Source organism: Scyliorhinus torazame, chromosome 18, assembly GCF_047496885.1.
Source record: "Scyliorhinus torazame isolate Kashiwa2021f chromosome 18, sScyTor2.1, whole genome shotgun sequence".
Lineage (NCBI taxonomy): Eukaryota > Metazoa > Chordata > Chondrichthyes > Carcharhiniformes > Scyliorhinidae > Scyliorhinus > Scyliorhinus torazame.
The window spans coordinates 14,429,878-14,443,610 of NC_092724.1; the positions used below are offsets into that span (position 1 = coordinate 14,429,878).

A 13,733-nucleotide genomic window follows, 5' to 3' on the forward strand; every position below is an offset into this window, starting at 1 on the left:
CCCCTGTTTTTCGCATCTAGCCCCGAATGAAACACCTGCCCCACCCATCCTTTGCGTAGCCGAACCTGGTCTATCAGTTTCAGGTGCGTTTCCTGTAACATAACCACATCTGCCTTAAGTTTCTTAAGGTGTGCGAGTACCCGTGCCCTCTTTATCGGCCCGTTCAGCCCTCTCACGTTCCACGTGATCAGCCGGGTTGGGGGGCTTCCTACCCACCACCCCTTGTCAAATTGCCATCACCTTTTTCCAGCTCCTCACCCGGTTCCCACGCAGCTGTATCTCCCCCAGGCTGTGCCCCCCCGCCCATCCCCTCCCATACCAGCTCCCCCCTCTCCCCAGCAGCAGCAACCCAGTAATTCCCCCCTCCCACCCCCCCCCGCTAGATCCCCCGCTCGCGTAATTACTCCCCCCATGTTGCTCCCAGAAGTCAGCAAACTCTGGCCGACCTCGGCTTCCCCCCGTGACCTCGGCTCGCACCGTGCGACGCCCCCTCCTTCCTGCTTCTCTATTCCTGCCATGATCATCATAGCGCGGGAACCAAGCCCGCGCTTCTCCCTTGGCCCCGCCCCCAATGGCCAACGCCCCATCTCCTCCACCTCCCCTCCTCCCCCCATCACCACCTGTGGAAGAGAGAAAAGTTACCACAACGCAGGATTAGTACATAAAATTCCTCTTTCCCCCCTTTTTAACCCCCCTCTTCGCCCCCCACATTCACCCCACCACTTTGTTCAAACGTTCTTTTTAATAACCCGCTCATTCCAGTTTTTCTTCCACAATAAAAGTCCACGCTTCATCCGCCGTCTCAAAGTAGTGGTGCCTCCCTCGATATGTGACCCACAGTCTTGCCGGTTGCAGCATTCCAAATTTTATCTTCTTTTTATGAAGCACCGCCTTGGCCCGATTAAAGCTCGCCCTCCTTCTCGCCACCTCCGCACTCCAGTCTTGATAAACGCGGATCACCGCGTTCTCCCATTTACTGCTCCGAGTTTTCTTTGCCCATCTAAGGACCATTTCTCTATCCTTAAAACGGAGGAATCTCACCACTATGGCTCTGGGAATTTCTCCTGCTCTCGGTCCTCGCGCCATCACTCGGTATGCTCCCTCCACTTCCAACGGACCCGCCGGGGCCTCCGCTCCCATTAACGAGTGCAGCATCGTGCTCACATATGCCCCGACGTCCGCTCCCTCCGCACCTTCAGGAAGACCAAGAATCCTCAGGTTGTTCCTCCTTGCGTTGTTCTCCAGTGCCTCCAACCTTTCCACACATCGTTTCTGATGTGCCTCCTGCGTCTCCGTCTTCACCACCAGGCCCTGTATATCGTCCTCATTCTCGGCTGCCTTTGCCTTCACGACCCGAAGTTCCCGCTCCTGGGTCTTTTGTTCCTCCTTTAGCCCTTCGATCGCCTGTAGTATCGGGGCCAACAGCTCTTTCTTCATTTCCTTTTTGAGCTCTTCCACACAGCATTTCAAGAACTCTTGTTGTTCAGGGCCCCATGTTAAACTGCCACCTTCCGACGCCATCTTGGTTTTTGCTTACCTTCCTTGCCGCTGTTCTAAAGGATCCACTGCAATCCGGCCACTTTCTCCTCCTTTTTTCATCCGTATCCAGGGGGGGATTCCCTTCTGGTTTACCGCACAGTGTTTTTAGCCGTCAAAATTGCCGTTGGGGCTCCTATCAAGAGCCCAAAAGTCCGTTTCACCGGGAGCTGCCGAAACGTGCGACTCAGCTGGTCATCGCCGCACCCGGAAGTCCAGCCATCTCATCTTTTAGGTCAGCCACGTGCCCGCGCCTACCGCACTCTCCACCCCCCAGGCGGAGGTTCCCTCTTACCTCCAACTCCCCCTCAGTCAGCATAGCAGCAACCCAGTTCCCCCCCCCACCCCTCCCCCGGCCAAGCAACTGCTTAACCCCCCCTGCTCCCCCCATTGCACTTCCGTAAGTCAGCTGACTCCTGCTGACCCCGGCCGCTCCCGCCTCGGTCTCCGATCCCCCTACTGGATTCCCTCTCGAAGTCTCCAGCCCTCCCCCCACTAAAGTGGGGTGGCCAAAGTCCCCCCTCTCCACATCAATGTGGACATCAAGCCAGTACCCGCCCCGTGCCTTGGGCCCCGCCCCCCCTTTTCGCGGGAAAAGGCCCACACTCCCTGCCTGGGCCGACCCTGCCCTGTGGCGCAGCTCCTTCCACCTGCAGCCTCACCCCAATCCCCGAAGGCCCAGGGCCACAGGCCCACACAACCCCAGGAAAACGCAGGGGACAAACCCCCCCCACCCCAAACAAGCCCACATAAAGAAAGAACATCGCCCCCTCCCACTCCCCAGCATGCCCCATAACATGCTACAAACCATTAATTGGAGTCCAACTTCTCATTTTTGATAAAGGTCCAAGCCTCACGCGGCGTATCAAAATAGTGGTGACGGTCCTGATACGTGACCCACAGCCGTGCCGGCTGTAACAGCCCGAACTTCACCCTTTCCGTGGAGAACCTCCTTGGGCCGGTTGAACCCTGCCCGCTTCTTGGCCAACTCTGCACTCCAGTCCTGATAGATGTGGATTTTGGCATTCTCCCACCTACTGATCCGCTCCTTCTTCGCCCATCGCAGGACACACTCCCAGTCGGTGAAGCGGTGGAACCTCACCACCATGGCCCTCGGCGGCTCATTCGGACTCCTCGCCAGGACCCTGTGCGCCCCATCCAGCTCCAGGGGCCTCGGGAAGGCTCCCGCGCCCATCAGCGTACTCAGCAGCGTAGCCACAGACGCCCCAACATCCGACCCCTCCACGCCCTCAGGGAGACCCAGAATCCGCAGGTTCTTCTTCCTCGACCTATTCTCCAGGTCCTCGAACTTCTCCTGCCATTTTTTATGCAGCGCCTCGTGCGCTTCCACTTTGACAGCCAGGCCCAGGATCTCATCCTCATTATCAGAGGCCTTCTGCTGCACCTCCTTTATTGCCGTCCCCTGCATCTTCTGGGTCTCCACCAGCCTTTCAATCGAAGCCTTCATAGGGGCCAACATCTCCGCCTTCAATTCCGCAAAGCAGCTTCTTAAAAACTCCTGCTGCTCCAGAGACCACTGAGCCCACGCTGCCTGATCCCCGCCCGCCGCCATCTTGCTCTTTCACACCCGTTCTCCTCTCTTCTCTAATGCCACTTTTTTTGATCGCTCCACTCCATACAGCGCTGGGGAATCTCACTGCTTCCTTCCCACACCGGGAATCGTCTTCCAAGTGCCGCTGGAGCTCCTTTCAAGGGCCCAAAAGTCCGTTCTCGGCGAGAGCTGCCGACCGTGCGACCTACCCAGGCATAGCCGCAACCGGAATGCCCCGTTTTATACAATTCTAACATTATATCCTTACTTTTATATTCTATATCTCTGCGAATGAAGGAGAGCATTCCATATGCTTTCTTAACAACCTTGTCTACTTGAACTGCTGCCTTTAGGGACCGGTGTACCTGTATGCCAAAATCTCTCACTTCATCTACCCCTCTTAGCATATTACCATTTATTGTTTACTCCCTACAACTGTTTGCCTTCCTAAATGCATGACCTCACACTTCTCGGTGTTAAATTCCTTCTGCCATTTTATCGCCCACTCCACCAATTCATCCATATCGTTTTGACTATTATAGCTATCCTCTACACTGTCCACCACTCGGCCAATCTTTGTGTCATCTGCAAATTTCCCAATCATGTCCCACACGTTCACGCCCAAATCGTTAATATATAACACAAAGAGTGAGAATTCCAACACTGAGCCCTGTGGAACACCACTTGAAACAACTTTCCATTCACCAGGGCAGTCATCGACCATTATCCTTACTAAGTCAACGTTTTATCAGTTTGTCATATTGCCCTGTGTCCCATGGGCTTTCACATTTAGACAGAGAGTACAGACAAGCTGCCCCACAATAATTAGCATCACAGACATGTCAATCAAATAGTCATTGGCTGTTGAAAAGTGCACTTTCATAAGACACTCTTTTTAAAAACAGTTTTTGGATTTTTGTTGTGCCAATTCTATTTTTCCAATTAAGGGGCAATTTAGCGTGGCCAATCCACCTAACCTGTACATCTTCGGGTTGTGAGAGTGAGACCCTTCGCAGATAAGGACAGTGACCCGGGGCCGGGATCGAGCCCTGGTCCTCGGCAGCATGAGGCAGCAGTGCTAACCACTGTGCCGCCCAGCAAGACACTTTTATGAGCAGCCACCAGGAGTGGAAATGCAAGGTTCTTGTCCTCAGCCTCACCAAAATGCATTGAAGCCAATAGTAAATCCCCGCCTGCTGAATTCCCTGTCCCGCACACTCTTCCCCCACCAGCCCACAACATTGAATAAAACTGGGTATTAAATTAGAGTTTAAACCTCAAGGATGAAATCGTGAAAACCTACGACTATACGGAATTTAATATCCTCGAAATACAAATTAATTACCTACAAATGAGCATCCAGGCATTATATTTTTACTATAGAATATTTTTGAACTTACAACATTTAGTGGACTTCAAAAGTCCTAGTTTCAACTGCATTGGAATGCAAGATAAAATACAATTTGCAAATACAGATGCCAAAAATCATCTCAATTTTATAAAGGAAGCAGTTACCAAAGTAACATGGTAAACGGTCCAAGCTGGTTGGCTATGCTTAACGGAATCCAATAAAATACATGTGAAGGATAATTATAGCGTAAATTATAGTGCAAAATCACTGTTGTCTATCATGTACCAATATACCAGAAAAATTCTATTGAACAAATTTATTTTAATATTGTGTCCAACATTTCTAACATAAATGAATAAAATGTTTCATCCTGTTCCCACTAACCATGTAACCATCAGTACTGTTCCTAGTATTTGATTTTGAGCGCTCTCTCTCAAGAAACTAAAATACATATTTACACTAAAAGTGCATGGCCATATTCAAAATATATATATGAAAATGTCATACCTGGTTGAAACTTCAGCTCTGTAAAATCACCCAATAAGTGTGAAATGCTTCAGAAATCAGATGGCGAATGAAAGAGATTAGTGAAGGAACTTGACTTTCAGTAATTTTATCTCTTCTACCGTTTGTTTCTTAAAGTGGGGACACCAACTTCAACATAAGCAATCAAGATTAAGTGCAAAAAAAATTAAGGAATTATTTTATTATACCATATGTACGTCCAGTAAATCGAAGAAATAGGACTTAACACTCACGTGCTTGATCCATTTGAATCTTCAGTAAAAGCTGAAATTTAACGATAATTACCATTACACTGGTTCATTATATTTTTCAAAAAAATAAATACAGAACCAGATCAACATTAAAATTAATTGGAACTGAATCAATAACTAGACATTTTCACAGTAAAATAACACAAATACTGGAAAGTTGTACATACAATATTGTCAGTGCCGATAGAAATCCTCAAAAGAAAAGGCACGACAATTTCAGCGCTGAATACCACAGCACAGTATTATGTACCAGAGCTGCTGCAACAATGTTCTTCCCTAGTTTGATCTCTAGCACTTAAAATATAAATGACAGATTTAATGAGGAGGAAATCTAGGGACTATACATGCGCCCTCAGAGAAATCTAATCATAAATTGTCAAATGCTTACTTCACAACAAGATCCAGATAGGCTGCCTTCTCAATGCTACACCACTCCCTGATATTGGAGTACCGATGCACTTCCACGGAATGCAAAGTACCCAACCAGTCCTCCCTCGGATCAGGCAACTCCATATTGGGATTGGTTTGTACACTGGATTCAAAGTCAGTGCCTCCCCCACTGCACTCTGAAGCACATACCCAACACTACAATACTGGATCAGGGACTATGAAAAGCCACAGAATCGCTAACAACCTCGGCAGAAGGGAACCCTTCACCCCTACATTTTCTGGACTACTCAAATTCCGTACATGGTTGACATTCATTCGACATTTTGAAAAGAACACAGATACATCCCCTCCAATATATTATTAGTATTAAAATGGTCTCAAAAATTCACTTCAGATTTTTATTTATCTTTGCCCCGTACTTAAGTTGCATTGTTGGAGTACACATTTAAATCATGAACTAGGTGTATATGCCCTCGGCATCCAAAATGCTATGCTCCATCCCTTGTGTAGTCAATCGAGATACCAGGTAATGAGTGAACTGTTCACGTGCCTGTAACTGCACCAGATTGTTCTAATATTTAAAAAAGTGAGTGACATTTCCCTGGAGTCAGCAGCATTTTTTTCTCCTGTGCTATCAACTGAATGATCCATTGATGCTGGTACATGTAGGTTGCTGAAGTTGTAAATTGGGGCTGTTGCTACAGATTTACAATGTTATTGAACCTATTAGTCATAGTTACAGTTCAATAGCCGGCAGCAATTGAAGTGCACATATTGGACCGATTACTTGAAGATAACTTAACACAAAAAGTTCCCAAACTGAGACCGAGATGCGCATCAATAAAAATTTAATCATTCATAGAACATAAGTCTCAGTTCTCATCTCCACTGACAGATAAAGCTTCTAATTTCAATATGCTTCCCTGAAGGTGCTAGTGCTCGACTGGTTCCATAAATACAGACAGCTCAGCGGTACCTCGCCAATGCAGCTAATCTTCATACTCGAGGCTAGAAGGAGCTTTATATCAAGCTAGACTAGATCATCGATCAGAAAATACGGATTGGTTGATCATTCTTTTTTCCTCCCTCCTTCCTAGCCAAAGGGTGCAGAATTCAAGGATATCCCTGGCAGAGATCATCTAGCTTACGGATTATTAAGCCGCTTTGAAAAGAATGCATGCATGCAAAATCTGAATGCAGCTATATTGCTGCTATAAGCAACAAAATAAAAAACATTTGGAACTTGAGATACTCAAAATAGTGCCTAATTTTCATTTTCATTCAGATCTCCAGGTTGTCTGCCATAATGTGAGCACCTGTTTAAAGCTCAGTTTTGCAATTTCACATCAAGGTAGAAGAACAGTGTAGGTGCACCTAATGCTCATCCTATTTTAAGCTTATTTTTAAATACCTCTCACCACTAAAATCTACTGTTTGATGTGGAATGTGAAAATATTGCAAATTAAATCCACACATACATTTGGATGGTTGGTAACCATTTAAAAATGTCAGAAAAGTGTCAAAAAACTGATGATGATAATAATCTTTATTAGTGTCACAAGTAGGCATAGATTAACACAGCAATTAAGTTATTGTGAAAAGCCCCCAGTTGCCACACTCCGGACCCTGTTCGGGTACACTGAGGGAGAATTCAGAATGTCCAAGTCATGTAACAAGCATGTCTTTCGGGACTTGTGGGAGGAAACCGGAGCACCCGGATGAAACCCACACAGACACGGGGAGAACGTGCAGACTCCGCAGACAGCGACCCAAGTCGGGAATCGAACCCGGGTCCCAGGCGCTGCAAATCAACACTGCTAACCACTGTGCTACCTTGCCACTCGATGGAGAAAGCAGAGTAGGAAATGCCGGCATTAACGAACTTTGGGGGTGGTGAAGGAGCAAAAATCAAAAAAAAAAAAGATCACATTGGCACATGAAAGTATACCAATAATTCACGCCCCCCCCCCCCCCCGCCCCCAAATAAAACATTATTTCGAATAGAAGAGAGGAATTTGGTCAGATTATTTGGGGACATCATTTATGAACTTCTGGTGTACCAATGATTCAGCACTTAAAAATGGAAGTATTTGGATTTGTGTTAAGTAATTGACACAAAAGCAAGTGAGATATTTAATTTCAAACAATTTTGAATACATACAGTTTGCAAAAGACTTAGGAGATCACATACTATCAATTGAATGGGAAGCGTTCTGAGGGGGGCGGGGGGGGGGGGGGGGGGGGGGGGAAAGAGAGAGAGAGGTATGCAGAGGGTAGCAAGGACCTGCAATTCACCAACTCAGGAGAAGTCGGATGAAACTGAGGGTCAAGGAAGAAGCGGTGGGAGAAGCATGTTGTTACTTACATTTACGTGGCCCAAAGGAATCCCTCCGCTTAAGATTTGGTGTAGTGGGCTTGATGAACAACTGCTCTGATGCAACATGCATGGTTTTCTGTTGCGAAGATTGCACTGACGTATTGCAAGACGACTTTGACTCAGTCTCAGATCTCAAAACTTTACTGGCAATCAGGTTTGCTGATCTTTTAGAGGGCCTTTTAAAAGAATGAAGTCACAAAAGACAAGAAAGATAGATTACAACGGTGATTTTTTTCCCCTTATTCGTTTCATGGGATGTGGGCATTGCAGGCATTTGTTGCCCATCAATCATTTCCCTCGCGTCAAGTGCCATTTTTAAAAATAAAAGTCTGGAGTCGCACATCAGCCAGACCAGGCAGATTTCATTTCCTTCCTTCCGAGGGGCTGGTTTAGCTCACTGGGCTAAATCGCTGGCTTTAAAAGATCAAGGCAGGCCAGCAGCACGGTTCAATTCCCGTACCAGCCTCCCCGAACAGGTGCCGGAATGTGGCGACTAGGGGCTTTTCACAGTAACTTCATTGAAGCCTACTCGTGACAATAAGCGATTTTCATTTTTCATTTCATTTCATTTTCATTTAAAGGACATTAATGAACCAGATGGGATTTTACAACAATGCTTTTGGGTGATGTTAGTCCATGGTAAATGCATGCAGCAATGCTCGCTGCTCTATCTTAAAGGAGGCATTATTTGTTTGGTGGGGAGGGGAGAAGACATACAAATCTAATCTGTAGAAAACCACAAGTTCACTCCTCAGAAGGTATTTAACCAACATTGCTGAGCGTTGCAGTCATTCAGTATACATTTAGACTGTCAGTGTTTTTTTTAAAGCCGGTTATTCAGCAGCAACAGACTTAAAAATAAATATGCACCTTTTACTTATTAAATACACACAATGGGCCTACTTCTGGGTGCTCCCTCGAGCAAAGCGGCATGGCTCAGTCTGCAGAACAGCCATTAAAACTACTAGAGACATTACTGAGTAATGGGGGGGGGGGCTTCCATGGAAAGAAGCTGAAGTAGCATTTAAGAATTGAAAGGACTTGTTGGTCCTTTTTATTGTTCATTTTTAAGACATTTGCCATCAACTCAGGTGATGGTTTCCTCCAGGTGCTTCAGTTTCGTCCCACAGTCCAAAGGTTAGGTGGATTGAACATGATAAATTGGCCATAGTGTCCAAAGATGTGCAGGTTACATTCAGGGGTTGTAGGGATACAGCGGGAGAGTAGGCTTACACAGAGTGTTCTTTCAGAGCGTCGGTGCAGACTCGATGGGGCGATTGGCCTCCTTCTGCACTGTCGTGATTCTATGATTTACAGATATTAAACAGATTGTCACATTTTCCACTTTGTAGATTATTTGGAACTGGAGGTATGGGTTGGATGGTCACATTCTATGGGCAGATATAATGACAGAAAATCAATCACATGTCAAAACCAAGAGAATTTGACTGAACAGGTGCAACAAGATGTGCCTCCCATTTCAATGCCTTTTTTGTGCCACTAGAGGTCCACATTGAACGTCAGTCTATAAATACAATGACTTCCTCTAGTAACAAAAACAACATGCACAAAACAGTGCCGTCAATTCACACAGCGCCAGCACAAATGTAAGCAGCTTCCACACAACAAAAGCTATTTCAGCCATTGTGCTTGAAAATAATTTAAAATGCAAATTGTACGGAAGACAAGATAATATCACTGCAATAACAGAAGTGTGGCCACATAACACGTGGCAACTATATAATAGCACCACAGAACGCTTTGGGTCAGCCACCATCAGATTAACAGACTGAATATGATCTAAAAACATAACACACATGCATGCACTGGCAGAAAGGGTCTGTAACGGCAGAACTATTCCAATGCTTTCCTGGCCGGCCTCATATTCCATAAATCTGAGGTTATGCAAACCTCTACTGCCCATATCCTAATTCGCCCATTGTCCTTATGCTCACTGATTTACATCAGCTGTTGATCCAGGAGCATTTTAAATGTTTTAATTCAAATGTTTGTGTTCAAATTCCTCTGCAATCTCCCGTAGCCATACTTCTAACTTCATGTTTGTAACTTGCCACGTTTCTCCAATTCAGGCCTCTTGTGCGCGTTTGATCTTTTTGTTTTAAAAATCACTACAACATTGGCCGCTATGCAATCAGTATTTTCTTCCTAAGCCTCTCCATCACCTCACCAATTTTGCCCCCCTTAACCCAACCCACCCACCCCTCCAGGTTGCTTCTAAGGCACTGCTTAGAACCGACCTCTGTGATCAAGCTTTGGTTATACCCGGTCATCTTCTTATACTACTCGGTGTCAGCTTCTTTTAGCACCCTGGGATGTTTTTTCTATGTTAAAGATGCTAAAAGACACAAGCTATACTTATGCTACTGCCTCTTTCACCAAGATTTTAGTGTCGGCGCTTTGGGCAACAGCCAATACCCATTGAGTTTGAATGTACAAAGTCAGCTCAGTTACAATCTTGTAAATAATATTTGTTCAAGCAGGGACTACTCCATTTTTTATGTGCTGTCCATTATTGTAATATAGTTACTGAACACAGTAATGAGGACAAACCATTTGCATTCAGTAAAACACTATTCAACAAAAAAAATGTACTGCACTTGGGCACACAATATTTACAACTCCATTCTAGTCATCAATTTCCCCCTCCCAGATTCACCAGGATGTTGCCTGGGCTGGAGAGATTCAGCTCGGAGGAGAGGCTGGGTTGTTTTCCTCCGAGCAGAGAAGGCCGAGGGGGGACCTGATCGAGGTGTACAAACGTATGAGGGACTTGGGCAGATGAGGAGAAACTATTCCCTTTAATAGAGGGGTCAATGACTGACTTCCGGTTGCGGCTATGCGGAGCTAAGTCGCACATTCGGTGGCTCCCGCAAAAACTGACTTTTGGGCTCTTTTCAGGGCCCCCAACGGCACTTTTTCGACGTTTCCCGGTGTGGGAAGGAGTCTACAACAGCTCCTCGTCAGTATATGGTTTTAACTAGGAGCTGGGCGACAAAAAAGGTGGTGGTGGACCCGAAGAAGGTGCGAGGGAAGAAGGACAAAATGGCGGCGGGCGGAGACCAGGCAGCGTGGATGCAGTGGGCGGAAGAGCAGCAGGAGGGTATCCAGCGCTGCTTCAGAGAGATTAAAACGGAGATGAAGGCGTCTATTGATAAGCTGCTGGAGACACAGACGGCCCAGGGAGTGGCGATCCGCGAGGCTCGACAAAGGATCTCTGACAATGAGAACGAGGTCTTAGGCCTGGCGGTAAAGGTGGAGGCGCATGAGGCGCTCCACAAGAAATGGCAGGAGTGGCTCGAGGAGATGGAGAATCGGTCAAGGCAGAAGAATCTGCGGATTCTGGGCCTCCCGGAGGGGCTGGACATGGGGGCCTATGTGGTCACCATGTTGAACTCGCAGATGGGAGAGGGGTCCTTCCAGGGGCCCCTGGAGCTGGAAGGGGCCCATAGAGTGCTGGCGAGGAGGCCCAAGGCTAACGAGCCTCCGCGGGCGGTGCTGGTGAGGTTCCATTGGTTCGTCGATCGGGAGTGTGTGCTCAGATGGGCCAAGAAGGAGAGGAGCAGCAAGTGGGAGAACGCGGAGGTTCGGATATATCAGGACTGGAGTGCGGAGGTGGCGGGACTGTGGGTTACCTACAAGGACCGGAACCATTACTTTGGGTCTCCGGAGGAGGCGTGGGCCTTTGTTCAGGCCGAGAAGTTCGACACAGATTGAGGGTCGGGACGGGCGATTGGGGACTGCAGTTGATATGCTATGTTTATTTTTGTTTCGGGGGGGGGGGCCTTTGTATTGTTCCGGGTTTCTTTTTCTTTGTGTTTTTTCTCTTTTGGGTTGGTGAGGGTGGCTGGGGCGGGTTGGGCAGTTTTGGTTGGGTTGGTCGGGGGGGGGCTCTTGGAGGTGAGATGGGGTTCCGCAGGGAGGGGGAGGCCCGAGCCAGGGGTGAGGGGACCGAGCCTGTAAAAGGAGCTGCGTCAGAGGTGGCGGGGCCTGGTAGGTGGAAAGCGCAGGCTTTTTCCCACGCTGAGGATTGGAGGGGGCACGGCCGGGGCGGGGAAGCGAGGGTTGTTTCCCACGCTTAGAACAGAAGGGGGATGGGGAGAGCCTATGGACGGGAGAGGAAGGTGTGCCACACAATGGGAGGAGTCGAAGGAGAGGCGGGAGTGGCCAGGGTCAGCAGGAGTCAGCTGACTTGCGGAAGTGCTATGGTGGGAGTAAATCAGCTAGGATGGGTCCGAGCCGGGGGTGTGTGTGTGTGGGTGGGGGTGGGGGTGGGGGGGGGTCGAGTTGCTGCTGCTATGGTCAAGGAGGAGCTGGGATGAGTGGGCGGGGGGGGGGGGTATGCCGCTGTGGGGAACGGGCCGGGTGTGGGGTACGGGCGCGTGGCTGGCCAAGGAGGGGTCATGGCTAGTCGGCGGGGGAGGGGGGCGGGTAGCCCCCTGATCCGGCTGATAACCTGGAATGCAAGGGGACTGAATGGGCCGGTTAAGCGGGCCCGCATGTTCGCACACCTGAAGGGGCTCAAGGCGGATGTGGTTATGCTCCAGGAGACACACCTGAAGGTGGCAGACCAGGTATGACTGAGGAAAGGGTGGGTAGGTCAGGTGTTTCACTCGGGGCTGGATGCCAAAAATCAAGGGGTGGCGATCTTGGTGGGAAAGAAAGTGTCGTTTGAGGCGTCGAGCATTGTGGCAGATAATGGCGGCAGGTACATAATGGTAAGTTGCAGGGAGAGAGGGTGGTACTGGTCAATGTGTATGCCCCGAACTGGGACGATGCGGGTTTTATGCGGCGTATGTTGGGTCGGATCCCAGACTTGGAAGTGGGGGGCCTGATAATGGGGGGAGACTTTAACATGGTGCTGGATCCGGCACTGGATCGCTCCAGGTCTAGGACGGGTAGGAAGCCGGCAGCAGCTAGAGTGCCGAGGGGGTTTATGGACCAGATGGGAGGGGTGGACCCTTGGAGATTTGCAAGGCCGGGGGCTAGGGAATTTTCATTCTTTTCACATGTCCATAAGGCTTATTTCCGAATTGACTTTTTCATCTTGAGTACGGCGCTGATAGCGGGAGTAGAGGATACTGTGTATTCGGCAATAGCCATTTCAGACCACGCCCCACATTGGGTGGACTTGGAGATGGGGGAGGAGAGGGACCAGCGCCCGCTGTGGCGCTTGGAGGTGGGGCTGTTGGCGGACGAGGAGGTGAGCGAGCGGGTCCGAGGAAGTATAGAGAGGTACCTGGAGACCAACGACAACGGGGAGGTCCGAGTGGGGATGGTATGTGAGGCACTGAAGGCGGTGGTGAGGGGAGAGCTGATCTCCATTAGGGCCCACAAGGAGCGGAGGGAGCAGGTGAGAGGGAGAGGCTGGTGGGGGGAGATGGTGAGGGTAGACAGGAGGTATGCGGAGGAGCCCGAGGAAGGATTGTTGAGGAAGAGGCATAGCCTCCAGGCCGAATTCGACCTAGTGACCACCAGGAAGGCGGAGGTGCAGTGGAGGAAGGCCCAGGGGGCGATTTACGAGTATGGGGAAAAGGCAAGCCGGATGCTGGCGCATCAGCTTTGGAAGCGGGATGCAGCTAGGGAGATTGGGGGAATTAAATACAGGGGAGGGAGTGTGGTGCAGAGTGGAGCTGGCATCAATGGGGTCTTCAGGGACTTCAGAGGAATTGTACCGATCCGAGCCCCCATGAGAGGAGGGAGGGATGGGCCGCTTCCTGGACCAATTGAGGT

General features: G+C 48.9%; 1 protein-coding gene across 5 annotated transcripts in view; it reads right to left on the reverse strand.

Moving 5' to 3' along the window:
* Positions 1-13,733, reverse strand: part of haus8 (HAUS augmin like complex subunit 8) — a 108,959-nt gene that overhangs the window by 62,805 nt on the left and 32,421 nt on the right. For 4 of the 5 annotated variants that reach the window (XM_072482195.1, XM_072482192.1, XM_072482191.1 and 1 more), the window contains exons 2-3: positions 7,971-8,158; positions 5,198-5,228 (exon numbers count right to left, since the gene is read on the reverse strand). In XM_072482195.1, the coding sequence (XP_072338296.1) occupies positions 5,198-5,228; positions 7,971-8,052 (113 nt within the window). In that variant the 5' untranslated portion in view covers positions 8,053-8,158. Of the gene's footprint in view, positions 1-5,197; positions 5,229-7,970; positions 8,159-9,215; positions 9,374-13,733 lie in introns of all 5 variants that reach the window. The other variant, XM_072482194.1, reaches the window with a different exon arrangement.